General features: G+C 30.8%; 1 protein-coding gene across 1 annotated transcript in view; it reads left to right on the top strand.

Annotated features, from left to right (window-relative positions):
- Positions 1-20,530, top strand: part of LOC129216603 (rho GTPase-activating protein 44-like) — a 34,033-nt gene that overhangs the window by 7,416 nt on the left and 6,087 nt on the right. Inside the window, exons 4-15 of the mRNA XM_054850819.1 lie at positions 748-859; positions 1,815-1,891; positions 3,570-3,693; positions 5,033-5,183; positions 5,843-5,970; positions 6,055-6,102; positions 6,196-6,262; positions 8,804-8,885; positions 9,321-9,401; positions 10,661-10,792; positions 12,668-12,744; positions 14,129-14,261. Of these exons, the coding sequence (XP_054706794.1) occupies positions 748-859; positions 1,815-1,891; positions 3,570-3,693; positions 5,033-5,183; positions 5,843-5,970; positions 6,055-6,102; positions 6,196-6,262; positions 8,804-8,885; positions 9,321-9,401; positions 10,661-10,792; positions 12,668-12,744; positions 14,129-14,261 (1,212 nt within the window). The remainder of the gene's footprint in view (positions 1-747; positions 860-1,814; positions 1,892-3,569; positions 3,694-5,032; positions 5,184-5,842; positions 5,971-6,054; positions 6,103-6,195; positions 6,263-8,803; positions 8,886-9,320; positions 9,402-10,660; positions 10,793-12,667; positions 12,745-14,128; positions 14,262-20,530) is intronic.

The following is a 20,530-nucleotide window of genomic DNA, read 5'->3' as shown; positions in this document are numbered from 1 at the left end:
ATCTGTAATTTCTGTAAGAAGTGTTTTGCTTGGACTTATTGCTTGTTTTCATTGCTGTTAACAAAAACTAAAACATAGTCAGGGGTGCCCATCCCCCTAAGGGCAAGGGCACCCCCCCCCCTCAATAATGAAAAATATCCCCCAAAACAACCTCCCTAAAAATTTCAATGGTGCAATCTGTGCCATAACCCCCCTAGGTGAGCATCCCTGACATAGTTGCTACTTTGGTTTATAGCTTGTAAATTTAGGGACTAAGGTACTATATGCAACTAATGTTTAAGGACTATCATTAATCTTCCTCAGCTTTTATAAACAAAATAAAAATATAATAAGGACATGTGTGTTGAATTTGATAATAGCATAGTCTGAATAATTTTGGGAAGAATACTTTTCTTTACAAAATACATTCAGTAATGTTTAATTACACAGTGAAGCACCGTTTATAAGTTTCTCTCAATTATTTTTATCAATTATACGTTTTTTTATTTGGGCCCTGCAGAGTTTACTACACATTAATGTACCCTGCTATACATTTTTTTTTCATTTGTATGCTTTTTTCATACAGTCCCTTCAAAAACTTATAAACTGCTTCATTGTATTACAATATCCCTCATATTCTTGGATTTTACTGCTATTAATATATTTAAAAACATTTAAGTATGCTTTGCATTATATTTTCTGTAGTAATTTGTTTATGACATATAGATATTTGTAAGAATTCAGTACTTAATATTGTGTTTATTTCAGTGATACTCTGCGAGAATGTGCACAGGTACAAACTAAGCTTGGAAATGAGCTGTTAGAATATTATAATGATATAGAGAGAACTATTTTAAAGCCAATTTCTGCAGTTTTGGAGGTATGTGTAACGCCTAGTTTCTTTTTTTTTTCCCCTGTAAGATTATTCCTGTAAGACAAGTCTTTCTGCAAGGGAAATATATTTGAGTCTTTTTTAGGAATGCAACAATTTAATTACAAATATCATCTTTACAATTATTAGAATTAGCAACTACACTAATCTCATGAAACCTCATAATCTAAATGATAAACACATATTTATTCTCAAACAGCAAGCACACTAAGACAAAATCAGAGTATAGCTCTCAGTATGTAGACTTTGCAGCAGAGGTTTACATTTGAATGAAAGCTAACTCACAACTGACTTGAGCAAGTCTATTTAGTGTCAACGACTTATTGAACTGAAAGACAGTTTTTTTTTGCTTGATCTTAATTTCTAAAAGAATGTTCAACTTTGAAAATCTTTTTGTTTGCCTTTTTTTTTTTTTTGTAAAATTTTTGTTGTCCTAATTGTCCCTTATGAGGCTTCAAAATGCAGAATTATACGTAGATCGAATTATGTTTCGCAAGTTTTCCTAAGGGAAGAAACCTCCTAATCTCTCAAATTGGGGATAATCTATACCTCACTTAATGATATATTATACTTAATACTATAATTTATAAAAATAATAATTGCAAGGAAATTTCTGCATCACTCTTCTAATAGCCCTCCTCCTATAGTGTCAATTCAAGAAAGAAATAAAACTTGAAAAATGGCCTGTTTTACAACCAACATAAAGTTTTTCCGACTACAAAGGGTCCCCATTCCTGACATAGCTTAAGGTCCCATGAAGTCTAAATCCAGCCCTGGTGCTATATTTATGCATACATATCTATATCTATCTGTCTGTCTGCATATATGTATATATATAGATATAAATTTATATATATATATATATATATATATATATATATATATATATATATATATATATATATATATATATATATATATATAATTTTGATTTATGTTGCAGAATGATATTCATAACATAAGCAAGTTGAGGAAACAGTTAGGAAAATTGGTATTAGACATGGATTCAGCTCGTACAAGGTTTGTAGTCTGGTGTTTCTTTTCTTGATTTACCTTTTCAAAAAAGTTGTGTTCTCATTTCTAAGTTAAAAAGTTTCTCAGTGTCATACGTGTCTTAAAAAGTTTATTTCTTTCTATAGTTTTTAATTTTAAATATTGTTTGATTTGATTGTAGCAAAGATAGAATCAAACCATTTTAGCTAAACGTAGAAGGGAAAACTGAACCTATTTTTTTTTTGAAATTATTTTATTTAGATTTCAACTCAAGTGTACTATACAGAAAAGCTTAGTAAATTTTTCACAAAGAAAGTTAAATTAAAATTAGAACGGTGAACTGCAATAAAGACCTAAAAGCTGAAATTTATAGTTAGTAGCTAGTGACCTGTAGTAGCCATTTTTTAAAAATTGTAGATTTTTTCTCTGTGAAATGGAAGGATACTTGGCTTTTCTTATCAGTTGCTGAAAAGAAAAATATATTGTGTGTTAACTTCAGATCCTTTTCACCCTAGAAACTGCATGAAGTTAGATTTCTAAACGAAAAATAATTATTAAATTTTAACAAAAGTCATTCAAAATAGCCTAGATCAATTAATAGCTAATTATAGAAAGCATAAAATAGATTTGTTTCAGTTTCGTTTAAAATTAATCTTTATGGACTTGAAGATTTATTTAGTTTAAAAAAATTGTGCACTTTTGTGGCAGGTAAATGTAACAGAGAGTACTTATTGTTTTGTGAGTTAGTTTTTGCAAATTCTGCAAGGAGTTCTGCAAAATAGCTTGGAAAACTTGCCTTGATTTTTTCCCCGACTCATATAAGCTCTTTTTAGGTTTTATTCAATATTTTGTTTTTTGAACACAATTTCATCTTTTCGCATTGTAAAAAAAAAAAAGTCCACACACAGCAAAGAATTTCCTAGAATTTCTCGCTTCTTTTCCAGAATAAGGAAATATTGTAATTTTCTGCAATTTTATAGGTTTCTCTGGTTGTTTTGCCACTTTGAAGTAGTAAGGGAGAAAATGATCATTCATTTGAAGGTCGATTGGGAAAACATTTGATTTAAATTTATCATTTGCTTTTACATATCAAAAATGGGTAAATTTGTGGTTCTTGAATTTTCTTTAAAATAACTCAAGTTGTTTACTTGAATGATAATGATAACCCTGTAGCCTTCATATCATTTTAATCGATAACAATGCAAAGCCACATTGCAACTATCTAATCCAGGGGTTTGCAACCTTTTCTGATTTGCAGCACCCTTTCAATAATTAGAATTTTCTTATAGCACCCTAGTCTTTCTCGATTACATACATGTATAGTGTTGCCATGAACACTTTGTGGCACTTCTCAGCTCTTCCTTGGGCATCCACTGTGAACACCTGATTGCGTCAACTTTCTGAAGTGTGAAAACCAGTTATGTTTATAATCAGCCTTATATCCAATAGGAAGTAACTACAGCCTGCATATCTGTTAGAGGTGCCATATCGCCTGCTAACCCATTTTTCAGATTTAATTTTGTGACCAGTTTCATGTCTTCCAAATTTCATACATAGTAGGCAGGATCCTGCTTGTGTATTCTATATGTTTTTTTTTCCCATCATGTTATATTCAAACGAAATTTTACTAATGTTAACTTTGAATGACAGTGTATACACACTGTATGTATGGATGCATGTGATTTTTCTTTTATTTTTGTTTCAGGTTTCAAACTGCAGAAAGGCATAGTTTGCAGGGAACATCAAATGCAAGTTTAAATACAATGGGTAAGATTGATCAGCTGAAAGATGAATTGGAAGATGCTTCTCAAAGAGTTGAACAGTGTAGGGTATGTACAAAAGTGCCATCTCAAATTAATGAGCACGTATTTTTAATTCCTTTTCGGCTACTACATTATTTGAAAAGATTGTCCACCTAGATTTAAAAAAAAGTTTCAACCAAGTCTTAACTATTAATGAATCAACAAATAAATAAACGAAATTTATTATATTATATGAATAAATATTTTATGCAATCTAAAGCTGTTTCGTCATCATTGTATAAAACATTGCAAATGAATTTTTTTTTTTAAATAATTATTTGAAACTTACTTCATCAATGTCCAATCATTTTACAAATGGGAGTAGCCTGGTTTCAGTAGATACTTAATCAGAGACTATATTTATGCCTAACTGCTGTGATACAATTTTTTTTGGGGGGGGGGAAAGGGGGTGAAGCTTGCAAACAAAGCCTGGTACCTTTTTGTCCACAGTATCATAACTTCAAATGAATCCCCCCCCCCAAAAAAAAGAGATTGAGGAGAGAAAAAGAAAAAAAAATTAATTTGAATTCTGAAATTTTGAATCCAAATTATGTTTTTCGCAATCACGAACTGAGACAGGACCCTACTCATTGGAGTTATTGTTTGTAGAAATGGCTCCTGTCCCCCCCCAAGCCTGCCTCTCCTCCTATGTGTGCATAGTTGTGTGTGCGCGTAGACCTGTGTGTATGCACGTAAGCATGTGTGAGTGTATGTGTGTGAACATGCGTGTGTATAGGACATGGACGTCTCCGACTAGGAGATCGAATAGCTCAAAACCGGAGCAGCCGCGCCGTGCTGCGCCGCCAGCAGAGGACGGTGGGCGGTGGTGCTGGTGTCCGTGGTCCAAGTTGAAAAAGGCACGGACACCAAAAACGGTCAAATGAAAGCAATAAGCAATCGTGATTGCTCAAAAAAAAAGATAATATCCAATGATCTTCATAATATCTGCACATCATATCACCTGATAAAACTTGAGTACTAGCCATTCCAAAAGACATTTGACATCACCCTTAATTATAAATAGTTCAGTTTTCTATATGTGCTTAAAATCCATGCCCTAAACTTTTGCTCTCTACTGTTCATTAATGCATTTGAGATCCCAGTACAAGAAGAATAATGGGCAGTTAAAGAAAATTGTCAACTTCAATGAATTTTTGATTGGTAAGCGGAAGGAGGTTGAATGTAGAATAATGAAAAGTTAAAAGAAGAGAGAAATAAATATTCGTCTGCTTAGGAATATTTTAAAAATTTTGTTTTGTTTTTCAGTAGTGTAAAAAATATATGCTGTAACAATAAACCAGTTTACACTATGCATTGAACTAAATGAAATTGTTTCTATTCAATGCTTTAATTTTTTTATTTTCAGGATGCACTTGCAACGGAAATGTTTTCATTAATCAGTAAAGAACCTCAGTTAGCCCACATATTGATCCAATTTCATCAGCTACAAGCATCATATCATCGAAATGCTTTAGCAGCCTTAGAGGCCTCACTTCCAATTTTAGAAACTCATATGTGTAAGGTTTTTTTCTGTTATTTGATTCTAAATGAAGTAAATGTGTTAGCATATTTTTGGGAACTAAGTATCATTTTAAATTTCGCTTTCCAAGAGTTGATTGTTTCATATTAAGTTTATGGGGGGAAATTCTATCCCATGAAATTTTATTGTTTGAAGAGGTGGTGGTTTAATAGCAATGGTCAGTCGGGGAGAATTAGTTGTAGTTTAAGATACATTGAACAAAACTTTGATTTTTGTCCAACACCCCACTGTAGAATCTAATCCTAACTTTTGTTGCACTGCTCTAAATTTAACAAGGAATTGTTCACAACAAGACATGTAACTGAGGCGTTCTTTTGAGCTTTTTTCAAACAGAAGAAATTTTTTTTTTGTTTAAATCTGACTATTTTCTCAAAAGTTATTAGGGAAAAGCGACAGATTGACAGATACATATTTTCTACATCCTATACCATTTCCCTCTATGTTTTTATTTTTAAATATTTATTAATATTTTTTGGGAATATTTTTCAGTATGTTATGCTTCCTTCAATACTTTAGATTACAAATGTAGTTCCATCATGTTATTTTATATTACTTTCTCATTCTTGAATCTAACCATTCATGACTGCTGAACTCTATTTTGTTTTTTTGTTTATCTTTTGTTATAAATATTTGCAGCTGACTATCCCCAGAAACCTGTTTATGGCGGCTCTTTAGATGAGCATTTACGAGTAACAAATCGCCAAATAGCTCAAGTCATTGAAACATGTGTCTTATTTTTATTGGAATATGGAGTCTCAGAAGAAGTGAGATATTCTTTAATTACTGCATTCTTTTCAAAACATTTGAATACCTTATTTCTGATTTTTTTTTTTTTTTTTGCTTTGCAGGGATTACTACGTATTGCAGGAAGTGCATCAAAACTAAAAAAACTCAAGGTATATGATGCAATTTTGTTGTTCAGTCAAATCAGTTTTGAAGCATAAGCTGTAAATTTGAGTAATTCTTGTGTTTTAATGATTCACTTTTAGAGTGCCTTTGATGCAGGAATTGAAATCGATATGACAGAATTTTTAAGAGATCCCCATGCTGTTGCAGGTAAGAAGAAATTATTTTTTAATTTGTTCTTAAATTTATACATGAATTGTAAACCAATCAAAAGTAAAAATCTTCTCTTCGTCAGCTAATTACTAAGTAGAGAATGCTATTTCGAGCAGCAATAAAAATTTTAAGGGTTTACATGTGAGAATTAATACCAATTTACTATATGCAGTTTGCATACATTCATTGCCAAGTTAAGAATTGTAATAGAATCAACTTACGATAACTCGAAGCCTTATACCTTGAATATTCCATTATCTCAATGATTTCTTTGAGTATCAACTATTGAAAAGGGCTGTGGGAACTCCCCATAGCTTGAGCTATCATTGACTCAAACGTTTTAGCCGGTCCCTTGGGACTTATTGTTAGTTGACAGTAATCTGTATGGTTTGTAAAGGCTGAGTAAGTTTGGCCTTTGAAACCATGCATACTATTTACATAGAAATATTAGAAGATGTACATGTGTTAAAACAAATTAAAATTCAGTTTTTTTTTTACATATGTTTAAAACAACTTGTTTTAAACTGCTTTTGAGTCACAAAGAACAATTACTTTGTTATCTTCTCTGGGTTTAGACTTCACTAGTATTGAAACCTATTCAGTTGAGGATAAAATAAAAATCTTAATATTTTTTAATGACACTCCTTAAAAGATCATTTGACACAGTAGAAGCAAAGGGATGTAAGTGGACATTTTCAAGTTTTGAGTAAAACACGTTTGAAGATAACGTCCTAGATAGACTATTATTGAATTTTTTTCTAAATCATACTGTAGAGCACGCCTACCAGGGTACTAGTACCATCTCTTGCCCCAAGACAGAGAAGAGGTTCCTCTACCATTTGTATGGGTTATCTCAAATTTTTTAATTTTGCCACTTACATCCCTTTGTTTCTCACTGCCTCATTTTTTCTCCTAAATGTATGCATAAACTTGTTTTAGATGCAATCAAGTAATCATATCAGTATATTCCATAATTACAGTAAACTCTAAAGTAAAACTTTTAACAATATTAATGCGTAAGAGTTTTAATCTAAAAATTACTTTAACTCTTTGAATTTGTTACAATTGCTCAATTTTAGAACTAGATTAAGAACTATCTTGAAAACCTGTCTGGAATTTTTATACCTTCCTGTGAAATTCAGGATAGATAAGTTCAGCTGCTTCAAGTTATAAATTCTTCTCCTTTAGAGATATTTAAGATGTTAGAATAAATTATCATTATGCATTGCAAAAAGATAGTGAAAGAAAAAAGAGGGTAGAGAAGAAAATTGTGCATCCATTTTGTTTTGTGTTTTTAACCTAATATTAGTCTCTAATACTTTTTTCCTAAGTGAAGGGTTTTTTCTGAATTCAGGGGTGCACACAGGAATTTTGTAAGGTAGGGTTCAAGATCAAAAGCCTCATTCTCGTCTCATACCCCAGTATGCCATCAAACATATTGACTTGATTTTATCGATTCCCGAAAGCAAAAAACAATAAAAATAAATAATTAGCATTATTTGAAGAAATATACTTAAAGAAATTACCAGAGAGCAAAATAATTTAGGTAAGCATTTAGTTTTCTCAAAATTATAAAAAAAGAAATATTCAGCAAACCAAATTTATCGTTGCAGAATCACTATATGTTTACAGAAATTCATAGAATCTCATTTAAATCTAATTGCGAAACTAAAAACATGGTTATTACAGTGTCTTTTTTTATAATCACTATTCTGCTTGTTTTAGGCAATTCATTATAGGAAAAATGCAAGTTTTTTTTAAATCATTTAACATGAGGATCTTATTAATCACTTATTAAAACTAAAATTATTGTTACCTTTGTTTGAAATTATTATACAAAGTACATAGAATATTAATTAATCAGGTAAAAAAGCAAGACCTATGGGAGGGGTTCGAACCCCCCTGGAGCCCTCCCTTGTGTTCGCCACTGACTGAATTTGATGTTTGATATATTTTTAAAAAACGAATGAAATATTTTCAAAATAGAAGAAATGCATGTGTTTGAAAAAGTAAAATATTTTGTAATTTCACTGGAACTCCAGTATTGTTTTCAAGGAAAGCAGTGAACATGCTGTGCATATTTTCCTCTATTGAAATGTTTTCTTCAAAACAATTTTTTGGTCCTATCTTATGCATGTTGCTTGTTAAATGTTGCTTTAAAAGTTGAATTTTAAGTTTATGAAAGTTTTTAAAGAATAATTAAGTTCAGTTTTTGTTGTTATCAGTTCTTTCTATGAATTTTTCTGGCACTTTGTTTCACATTTTTTAAGCTTGCCAATAGCATGTCAACCCTTGATGGAAATATGGCTGAAAAGCTGGTCATCAGGTTTTATACCATGTCATACGATGATGAGCTTTACTCTCTGCATGCTACTAAAATGGCTGTTGAACACAATAAAAACGTTGCCAGGCTACTAATTTCTCTTTTTTATTTTCAGTTACAAATTAAAATTAGATGGTCATTGCATACTAAATTTTTCATTATGAACTGTATCAGAAGTTGTTAAACTTCTCTTAGACTGTAATGTAATTTTTCAGGAGCTTTAAAATCATATTTAAGAGAGCTTCCTGAGCCTTTAATGACATTTTCTTTGTATGATGATTGGATGAATGCAGCTAGGTATGTACAATACTTCTCTTCTATATGAGTGTAATGCTAAATAAGTATCTACAAAATACTGTTTTTGTGTGATACATCTTTATTCTTTATAGTAGTTACCAAAATAATTCAACATGTTGGTTTAGAGTTTTAAGCTTTCTTTTGATAACTGAATGTTTTGTTCATCAATTAATAATTTATTAAATAGATTGAATCTACTGATTCTGTCAGTTGAATATAGATAAAATCTATATTTAAAACACTAACCCTTTTTTTAATGTTTAAATAGGATTAAAATCAATGAAGTGCATATTTAAAAAAAAATTGCATCATATTTATATTTATTGTTGCACCTATTTTATAACTATGATTGGAAAGGTAGTATTTAGATCTGTTCATTGAATCTGAAAATCATAAGCATTTTCTCCCTCTTTTTATGTTTTCCTTCTATTATAGAGTCCAAGATTTTGATGGCCGATTGCAAGCACTGTGGCAAGTGTTATATAGATTACCTGAAAGCAATTTTCGGAATCTTCAGTATGTTATTTTTCAAATTATATTTTTCATACAATTTTTTTAAAAACTTATTTGTCAAGTTATATATATATATATATATATACAATTGAATGTTTCTACTGAAATTTGGGTTTCTATTTTCAAAGTATTTGGCATCTTTTTTTCTTTCTTTTTTTTGTTGTTTGAATTTGACTTTTCTATTGCTTGATAAACTAATATTTGTTTCTTTTCTTGTCTTATCTTATCTGTGTTGTTTATCATTTTATATTAGGCTGAGTTGATTTCTAATTTTTGGTTTAAATTTGGTCGACATTAATTTCTTTGTAAAGTATTTGCCAAGTAGTATTAGGACAAATTTTCATTTTTTTTTTAAATGTTGCTAATGTTTTATCAATGTGATGTTTCAATGCATATTATTAAGAAATTTAAAAAAATTTGAACTTAAAATTATATTTGACCATAATATCTAGTCAAACCTTGATTTAAAAAAAATCCCCTGCATTTTAAACGAAAATTCTCATATAAATTCCGTAGTTATCTGGAAAATTATTTTTTGAAACCCTTGATTGATGTTTTGAAATTTTTTCACAAAAGCAAGTTTTAATTACTGTTTTTCCCTGGCAATTTTTGGTTGTAGAACCAGTTCCGATTACATCTGCTTTTAGTTCTTCATCCCTTTTCCTTGAAAGTAAGTGTAGGGGATTGGGGCGAGATAATAGTAGAGTGTGACTATAAGGTCCCTGTAATCTGTTTTCTCCAGAGGGGGTTTCTCCCAACTTCTCTGCACTTTTCTTTTGGAACATGTGCAAACTTTTAGGACAGAGGATCAGTTTTTCATAGCTGACTAGTTTTCAAGCAAAAACAGGGGAAATGTGTTCCTCATCATTCCCCCTTTTGTAACTCCTATAAAATGGTAAATGAAAAGTTTAAATTGAATGTGCTTGTAGATAAAATTAAAACTTTAAGTTTGTAGAAGAAAAAAGAAAGTTGAAATTGCCGCTTATTTCAAAATAACTTGTTGATTTTTATGCAAAATGGTGACATAGTATATAAAAAATGTATATCATATGTAGTATATGAAAAATGTATATCATATGTGTATGTATTGTGTAATTGTCAGAGTCACTAGTGCAATTTTTTCAAAACCTCGATAACTTGAAGTCTCAAATTTTTTTCTCTGCACAAGAGATTTGAGAAACCGAAGTTATACTGTATATCACAACTGATTTTTGATTTTTTTAAATTATTACTTTATTAAGTGACAGTTGTTAATTTTTTAGGTATGTAATAAAATTTTTGTCAAAGATTCTTGAAAACGTAGATGTTAATAAAATGTCATCCCAAAATATTGCTATTGTGATGGCTCCTAACCTTATATGGCCTTTGTTAGAAAGCAATTCAGCTAGTTTCGGGTAAGTTTAAATTTTTTTTTTTTTGGAATTTCATGAATTTTTCAATAGAGATTATATTTTATTTATAACTTTTATAACATCACAAAATGCAGAGCTTTTTAATCTCAAATACCAGAGAATAATTTTGAGAACTACTGTAAATATTTATGTAAAAACGTTTCAAACTACAACTACTCAAAACAATTAAAGGATATTGTAAGTCTTGTACGAAGAAAAGGTATTAACAAAGATTTTTTTGCATAGAATCGAAGAAGGGAGTCACAAATACAAAATTTTACTCAATTATAAACATCTCATTATGCAAATTTTGAGTTTGAAGTAGATGAGGCTGCGATTTCGCTCTGAACTTAATTCAAGACAAAGCAGAAAAGAATGATCTGCATTCAGTAAGCGCACTGTTTCGAAAAGTGTGATGTCTCAGCTAAGTCATTTAACAGAATCAGAAGCTTCTAGAGTCTTTAGCAGGCTAGAGGGAAACCAAACACCAGCTGGTGCAGCAGAAGCTATTTGAGTTTCGCAAAGTGTGATTTCCAGGATACGAAAACGTTTTTTAGAGACTGAAAATGCTGGCCGAAGATCAGACCAAGGTCTCAGAAAGGAAATAACACTCAATAAAGACCATTATTTAGCTTTAACGGCTCGGAGGCATGAAAGTATGAATGCCACTCCACTACAACAACACCCTTGCTCGGGTACTGTTGCCACAATTTTGACACAAACTGTCCGAAATTTTCTTCACGCTGTAGTTCTGTATGCTCATCGACCAATATTGTGTGTCACATTAGCTGCAAGGCACAATCCCGCTACAGGGAGATTGTAACAGAGCATGTGAATAGGAAAAGATATGAATGAAACAATATTCTTTTCTCCGACGAGTCCTGATCTTCTCCTCATCCTGATAATGGTGTATTTTCATCTGGAGGGAATGTGGCAGTAAAAATAATCCAGCGTTCGTGCACGAAAGTGTCAAATTTGGTGGTGGTGGTGAGATGGTATATTCTGGTATCTCCATTGATGGGCACACCAATCTGCATATCATTTAGAATAGAACTCTGACTGGTCACCGAAGTAGGGATGAGACCCTCAAACCTATTGGAGTCCCTTACTCTACAGCAATTGGAAATGACTTCATGTTAATGGACAGCAATTGCAGACCACATCATTCTAACTTGGTGATAGATTTTCTTTTGGAGAAAGAAATCATATGAATGGAATGCCGAGTGTGTTCTGCAGATATGAATCCAACAGAGCGTAATTGGGACATTCTAGGCAACGAGTTTCTAGATGCCTACCCCCTCCACAAACTCTCCAAAAACTGGAAAGAGCTCTTCAGGAGGAGTGGGGCAGAATACCCCAGCCCCTCATTAATAGTCTCGTTGATTCCATGCCTCAGAGATGTTTTACATTGCTGGCCGTCCCGGGTTACCATACCCCCTACTAAAAGCGATTTTCTTTTTAGGAAACGCAACTTTTTTCTCATACGTACAAAGTACGTTTTTTTCCTTTTGTACCCAAATGTTTAAAAAAAAATATTTTTTTCTGCCAAACAAATGTAATTTTTGTCTTGCATAAGTTACTATATCTGTCGATAATGTATCAATCATCTAAAAAGTTCTCCAGGTGCAAGATCATCACAAAACCTTAATATTGTTTAATTGTTTTGAGCAGTTTATATTGAATATTTAATTATATTGGAATTACATTTGGAAGTTTAAGAACTTTTTAAAAAATTATTTATGTAATGTTTAAAAGTTCTTTTAGATATTTTAAATGTATTTGAAAAAGATGTTTGTTTTTGCTTGTATGTTTACAAAATAACCAAAACTAAAATTGTTGTAGCATTGTATACTAAATATTTTTGTTCCCTTCTTACAGAATGAATATGTCAACTGCTAGCTTGCATACAACTATCATAGATATGCTAATTACATATTCAGATTACTTTTTTCCAGGTAATTATATTTTTGATCTACTGAAACTATAGTAAAAATATAGGAAATAGTTAAATTAACTTCTGTAAAACTTTCAGTTATCATGCTGTTAAAAAACATTCTAGGACAAATGTGTGCCTGACCTGTGTTTTTAAAGCAAAAATTTGGGATTTATGTCCCATCCATAAGGAAATGGTTAATTGAGATCAATTACAACACTGCTGTACATGGGAGAGATTTATTTGTGTCTGTCCAGAAATTTCTTTTAACATCTTGTACAAGTCCTGTCATGCTTTTGATTTTTAACTGTAGTTCATTGCATGTATATATTTATACACGAGAAGCTTCACATTTGAACTTTAGCATGGCTGTCAAAGGGTATTTATTATATTGTATGTATGAAAGCATTAATTTTGTGGCATGCTTTTCTTTTGTTCTTAATGACTTGCAGTTAAAATTTTTTCTGTGATAATTTATTGATTCTACTTTCTTTTTTGATACATTAATTTCAAGAACATCTTACTGAGTTCTTGAGTAAGATGTTGAAATCATCAGAGCCATGATGGAGAAGATTAGTTCTCCAGATCCTTAACTGGAACAAAGAGGAAATTTAGCTACTTATTTCTTTGTGCTTGAAATAGTACCTAAATTTTAATAGCTGATTAACCCCTTAATGCAATCCAATATTTTTCAATAAAATGGTCATAAAAGTGTCTATTTTTTATTTAAGAAAATTATATAAAAATAAGTGTATGAACAACATGTGCATTCAATTTTTAATTTTCAATATTTTTCAGATTAAAATTTAATGAAAAGCCAACATTCAGGTTTATTTTGACTGAATGTTGGTTTTCCAGCAAGCAGCAAAAATTTAAGAAATGTGTCTTTTAAACATTAAAACATAATTTTATTTATCTTTTGTGTATTATAAGTAAACATTAGTAAATTTTACGTGTAATGAAAATGAAGTAACTGGCTAATATTGCAAAATACATATCACAAGAACACATATTGGATTAGTACTGTATTTGGTGAAAAAGAAAAAAAAAACTATCTTCAATTACATTTAAAATTGACTGGTACTGCCATCTGGTGTACAAAAAGAAATAAAATGTATTCCGGGCAAAAGAAATAAGTTGGTTTTAATCGTTTCGTCGCGTTAATATTGCACACCCCAGCCATCATTTTCATGGAGCGAGAGGGAATGGATTTAGTTAAAATTATGTGAGATTACTGTTTTTTTTTTCAAACTTCAAAACATTAAAAAAAAAATTTGAGCATTTATTTTATAAAATAAATAAAAATGAAATAAAACTTATTTTTATTACAACTTTGAGTGTAATGTATAAATTTTGTGTATTTATTTATAATAGTATTGCATTTTGATATTCTGCTAATGTTGCAGAAACAGAAATCCCTTTTCCGATGAAAGGTTCTTCTGTGGTTTCAAACATGAATGAAACTAGTGTCTCAGATTTCACAGATGATTCCTTGAGCAGTGACACTGAAATAAATGGAAACAATTTGCAGGTTGCTGGGTGAGGTTTTTTTTTTTAATTTTTTTTTTATAATTAATACTGCCCAAAATCTGAAATTTGTAGTTCTAATAGTTTTTTTTTTTTTAAATAAATTGAAGGAATATATAGATCATAGACAAATTTTGAAATGAAATTGATCTTTAACAGACCTTAGGTCAAAATATAAAATTTAAATGTTTTTATTGTATTAAATTATTGTTTGAAGAAATGAAATTACATGTGAAATGAAAATCATATTAATGAAAATTTTGAAAATAGCTTTATTTGCTCACAAAAGTTCCATGTTTTTTTTGGCCATGTACATTTGTTGACTAACATTTACTCTCATTTTTCTGCTTGTATGTAAAACGTGAAGAAACTGCAAACTTCTTTTTCTAGAAACGCTATTAAACATTATACAGCGTATCTTCCTAACTTGATTACTCAAAGAAGTATAAGATTTACTCTTAATTGTTTGAAATTTATATCATGAGCATAAGATGTTGGATGCATGTGGAAATGTTTTTATGGATGGGATTTTGTTAGGCTATTGATACTAAAACATTTTTTTTCCTTCATAAAAACCCACCCTGGTGGCTAAATTAAGCTTAAATAAGAAAGCTTAATAATTATCTATACAAATTATGTATAGTGCCTCAGAACTGACTCAAATTCTTGAAGATTTTTTCTCTCTCTTGATTTCTTGACTCATAATTGAAAGGGAAAGAAATAAAATGAGTTTTATTTCCTTAAAACCGTTAATTTTCTGAAAATGAAATCAATTTTACAAAAGTGACAATATATTCAGAGTAGTTCTATTTTTAACAGCATTAATACATTCATTTCTGTTATGTGTTAGTCAAAATTGAATAAAACTCTTGTTAAGAAAACATCGTTTCGTAGGAGCTGTTACAATCTCTTATACGAAACATTTTAAAATTTTCTCTTTTATTTATTTATTAATTATTATTATTATTATTATTATTATTATTTTGGTTTAAGCTCAATAAATAGTTTTTCTGAATTTTTTTAACCGACTTCAAAAAAGAGGCGGTTATCAGTTCATACCGTATGTATGTTTTTTTTTTGTTTGTCCACTCACAGCGTCTCACCTAGTGAACCGATTTTGATGATTCTTTTTTTAATGGATAGGGGATGGCTCAATTTAGGTCCCATTACTTTGTTTGACCATATTTGTTCTTTAGAAAAAAAGTTATGGGCAAAAAACAGTACATTTTATGCAATTTCCCTATTAAATGATTAAAATGATATTGTAGCGAAGTTCGCGCTTTTCATCCGTGCATAACGACGGCTCAGTGGTAGAATTCTCGCCTCCCACACGAGCGACCCGGGTTCAAATCCCGACTAGGACAAAGTGAATTTTACTAAAATTTCGTTTCTACTGTTTCCCGTATTTTCTCGAATGTTCTATTAATTTCTGTATCTTTCAAAGTCTGGAAAGGTCCAGCACTTTCTCAAGTTGTATATAAGGAGATGTAACGTTCATTCGTGGTTCTGAATAAAGATCTCGAGTTGAAACTAACGAGTATTCGCTTCATTTGGCTTTCGCTATCTTCATCTACGCGATAATATGAAACTCATTGTTATAAAAGTTTGGTGCCATATAACATTAATAGTAATTGTAATGATAATTTTGAATAAAGGCTTTTCTAAAGCAATACAGTGATATAGAGCCGAATTTCTTACTAGGTAACTTCTTACTTTTACTGAAATATCTACATTTACACTAAAAAGAATGAAATAAAAAAATTTTGAAAAAAAAAAAAAATAGAACCAACTTCAAAATTGCTCTAAAAAGTGAAAAATAATTTTATTCTTTAAACACCATCGATAATGCTTTTAAACATAATTTTTGAAGTTGGCGCAAAAACGATAGATAAAATCATTCACAGCCATAACTCAAATACAACTATAAATTTAACCAGGCCCAGTTTCTTCACTATCACATAATTTATGCATTGATGACAACATATTTGAATAACGATATAAATGCTTCGTTCGTAACTTTGGATGCTTTTCCTGAAAAAAATATGAACGAAGCATGGTTACACTGGATTTTACGTTTTGTTTTTGCGCCAACTTCAAAAATTATGTTTAAAAGCATTATCGATGGTGTTTAAAGAATAAAATTATTTTTCACTTTTTAGAGCAATTTTGAAGTCGGTTCTATTTTTTTTTTTTTTTCCCCTGTAGATTTAAAACATTAGCTGTCGTGAATGATGTGTACCTATTCTATTTTTTGTAAATTCTATTTCTCCATTGATTATTATATTTTTATTCCACTAAACTCATTTCACCTTTACAAGTCTTATTCATGCGAGCATGTGCAAATTACAGCAGTTAATTATTCTGAAATAACTACTAAATCAGTTTTGTGATCTTGCCTAAAAGGTTGTTTTTAATTAATAAATTATTTCATGCTGTTCAAATTAATGGTATATTTAAGTTTATGCATACTTGATTTTGTGTGTATTTAATTGCCACAATCCATATTAGGTTGTACTCTGCCAAGCCTTCCTCAAAAAGTCAATCTTACTACTGTAAAGATACATTATTTAAAAATTTATGGTTTATTTGCTTCATGACCTAGAGAAAAAGCTGTTTATAATTAACCCTTTCCAACCCTGTGATTCTCATTGAAATCACTTCGTCACCAAATAGACATTTTTTTTGTTAACTTTCAAAATAAAGTTGGGGGTCTGAAAGAATCAAATAATTTTTCAAAAAATAGTGCTAAATCATCATTCTTTAAACTTGCCAGTAATGCTGTAATCATGACTGATTCAGTTATGTTCTAAATTATGTCTGCTATTGTGGGCTGCATTTGTAGAATAACTATGAAGTACCAAGTAAAAGGCTAAAATATATAGCCAGTATTATAAATAATCCTTTCTGAAATCCTGCTGTCTGGCTCCATATATATTAGTGATGTGCCGGATCGTCAAAAACGTAGATCTGCGGATCCGGATCCGTATCATTAGTGTCAAGATCCGCGGATACGGATCTCAATTTTTTTTTTTTTTAACCCATTCAACTATCCTATTGTTTCATTTGTTATGGAAGGTATTTCCGTCAGCATAGTAACACTGCTTCTTCAAAAAATGTCATCTACGGCGAAAATATAATCAAAACTATGATTTACTCTTTAAAGAAATCACCGTTAAAATTGAGGGAGAGTTGGAAAGAACGGGTCAATGCTGCATTACTGCTTAAATAGAATGTGCTAGATTATTTCTAGCTTGCTTGGTAGATGCAGGATACAGGAGCAAGGGTGACGAGCTGACACTGGACAGGCTAGAAATATTTTTCGCATTTTTTTTCAGCATAAATGCAGCGCTGACCCATTCCACCAAACTTACTCCGACCGACAGAATAACAGAGCCGGGGAACACCTTTGCAAACAGTAAATAGAGAATTTAGTCTCACTTTTTTTTCTTTTTTTTTTTTTGAAGAATGCCGAGAAAAACCAAAATGAAGAATAACAGAAACCCCAAATCAATAACAGAAACTAATATTAAACTAAAAATAAAAAAATAAAAATGTCCCATACGGCCGATCTGGTATTGATATGGATTTCGCGAGTCAGAACACATATTGTTAACAAATATGAACTGACAGCAGATAGTAATTTTAAATCATTTAGCTTTTCTCCTTATCCGACTATGAAATAGCTACCGATCACGCGTATAAAGGCTTTGAACTGCATTTAAAATTTCCTTAATACGATTATAGTTTTTTACTGTATATAACTTAGAAGTTCCAAACAAATATCAAACGCAGAAAACTTAGTTCTTTCAATTTGAGGTCAAGATTTTTTAACGTACGGGTAAGTTTTTACTACTATAATTCTGAAAATAAAGTTAAGTCGGTTTTTATTAATATTTCTGGTAATTCAAGTTCTGCAAAAACAAGGCCAAGCTAAGAACACTTTCGATAAAGTCACCTTTTGAACGAAAAAGAGAACTATCAAAATCGGTTCATCTGTTTAGGAGCTAACGATGCCACAAATAGACACACAGATACACTTTTAAAACTTATTACCCGTTTCTTTTTGGAACTAGGGGTACAAATTGGCTTCTGAAATGATACCTTATAATTTAAATAGGGGATAAAAACCTAATTTAATACGGAATTTGAGTCTTTTATTCAAATATTTAAGAATTTTTAGAATAAAAAGATCCATTTAAGATCCATCTAAAAAAGTAGCGGATACGGGATACGGATATCCGGAACATCACTTAAGCAAACAGAATTTTCAAAAATTAAACAAATTATAAATAATTAATGATGATAAAAAGGAAAATTGCAAACAGCTATTAAGTATGGAAAAGATGAAGTATGAATCCAGAGCTCATCAGCCGTGGAGGATTCATTAATTATGGTCAAAAGACCAAAATTTTAACTATGAACTAAAAGAGAATGTTTAAGCTCCAGTACGATGCAATATAGAGTAACAATGGGCAAAAGCACCACTTGCTAAACTAAAAACAATAAACTAGAGCTCAAACCTAAAACTAAAAAGCAGGGGGGTTTCGCCTCCGACTAATTAGGAAAACAAATTCCGATAATTAGCCATCCACGGGACAGTACCTGCCTATAACAAAATTGTCTTACCTTGAAATCCATGTAAACAAAGCCAATTCCATTGTTCAAACCTGATAAAAATCCATTCCAGTTGTCAACGTAACAATAAAATAAAGATAAAAACATATCCAGAAGATCAATCCATAGACATACCGAGTCGCCTGTTTTCCCACGTGTAAAAATTCATCCACCCCAGTGATTCATAAAAACTAGGGTTTGTCACGGTTGTATCATACATTTACACAGTTAAACAGTTTCAAAAGAAGCGAAATGCTCATCGAAGGCTATACTTAAACAAATGTTTTCAACTAGATTTTTAGGGAAGTTATTATTAAAAAGTAAGTTTTTTGAGTACTGAAATTTCTTGCTTAAATGCAGAAATGGTATTGCAAATTCTTTTTATTCTGATAGCTTGCGAAACAATGATGCCAATAAAAACCTTTTTGCTCTAAGCAGGAGGAAAAATCTTGTAAGCTGTTAACTGTGAAATTAAATTCGCGTCTTTTATCATAGATTGTAGTGGAACAATGAGTCAATTTGTATGTTGATATCCAGGAAATTAAAGCTATTTTGATTAGAACTAGTCTTTTTGAGCGTTACATGAACTATGATAAATAGTTTTGCTAAGTTCAGAAAAATTAGGAAAATTTATACACAGAAGGTCATCGATGTATCTGCAAGAAAGAGGTGTAGAGGAAGGATTGTCAATTAAATATTTTCTCTCATAATATAAAAGGAAAAGGTTGGCTAATGTAGAGCTAAAATTAGCTCCCATTGCAATGCCATTAATTTGTAGAAAACATGAATTACCCTTTTTGAAAAAATTATTGAAAATACAAAATTTAAAAAAGACCAAGAAAAAACAATTCATTAAAATCAAGGGAATCCTTGACCGAATTAAAAAGTTCTGACACAAGATTAATGAATTGTTTTTTCTTGGTCTTTTTAAATTTTGTATTTTCAATAATTTTTTCAAAAATGGTAATTCATGTTTTCTACAAATTAATGGCATTGCAATGGGAGCTAATTTTAGCTCTACATTAGCCAACCTTTTTCTTTTATATTATGAGAGAAAACATTTAATTGACAATCCTTCCTCTACACCTCTTTGTTGCAGATACATCGATGACCTTTTGTGTATAATTTTTCCTAATTTTTCTGAACTTAGTAAAACTATTTATCATAGTTCATTAACGCTGAAAAAGACTAGTTCTAATCAAAATAGCTTTAATTTCCTGGATATCAACATACAAATTGACTCAAATTGTTCCACTACAATCTATGATAAAAGACGCGAATTTAATTTCACAGTTAACAGCTTACAAGATTTTTCCTCCTGCTTAAGCAAAAAGGTTTTTATTGGCATCATTGTTTCGCAAGCTATCAGAATAAAAAGAATTTGCAATACCATTTCTGCATTTAAGCAAGAAATTTCAGTACTCAAAAACTTACTTTTTAATAATAACTTCCCTAAAAATCTAGTTGAAAACATTTGTTTAAGTATAGCCTTCGATGAGCATTTCGCTTCTTTTGAAACTGTTTAACTGTGTAAATGTATGATACAACCGTGACAAACCATTTTTTATGAATCACTGGGGTGGATGAATTTTTACACGTGGGAAACAGGCGACTCGGTATGTCTATGGATTGATCTTCTGGATATGTTTTTATCTTTATTTTATTGT

The sequence above is a fragment of the Uloborus diversus genome, chromosome 2, assembly GCF_026930045.1.
Source record: "Uloborus diversus isolate 005 chromosome 2, Udiv.v.3.1, whole genome shotgun sequence".
Classification (NCBI taxonomy): Eukaryota; Metazoa; Arthropoda; class Arachnida; order Araneae; family Uloboridae; genus Uloborus; species Uloborus diversus.
Note: the sequence above shows the minus strand (reverse complement) of the source record. Positions and strands in the feature narration are given on the sequence as shown.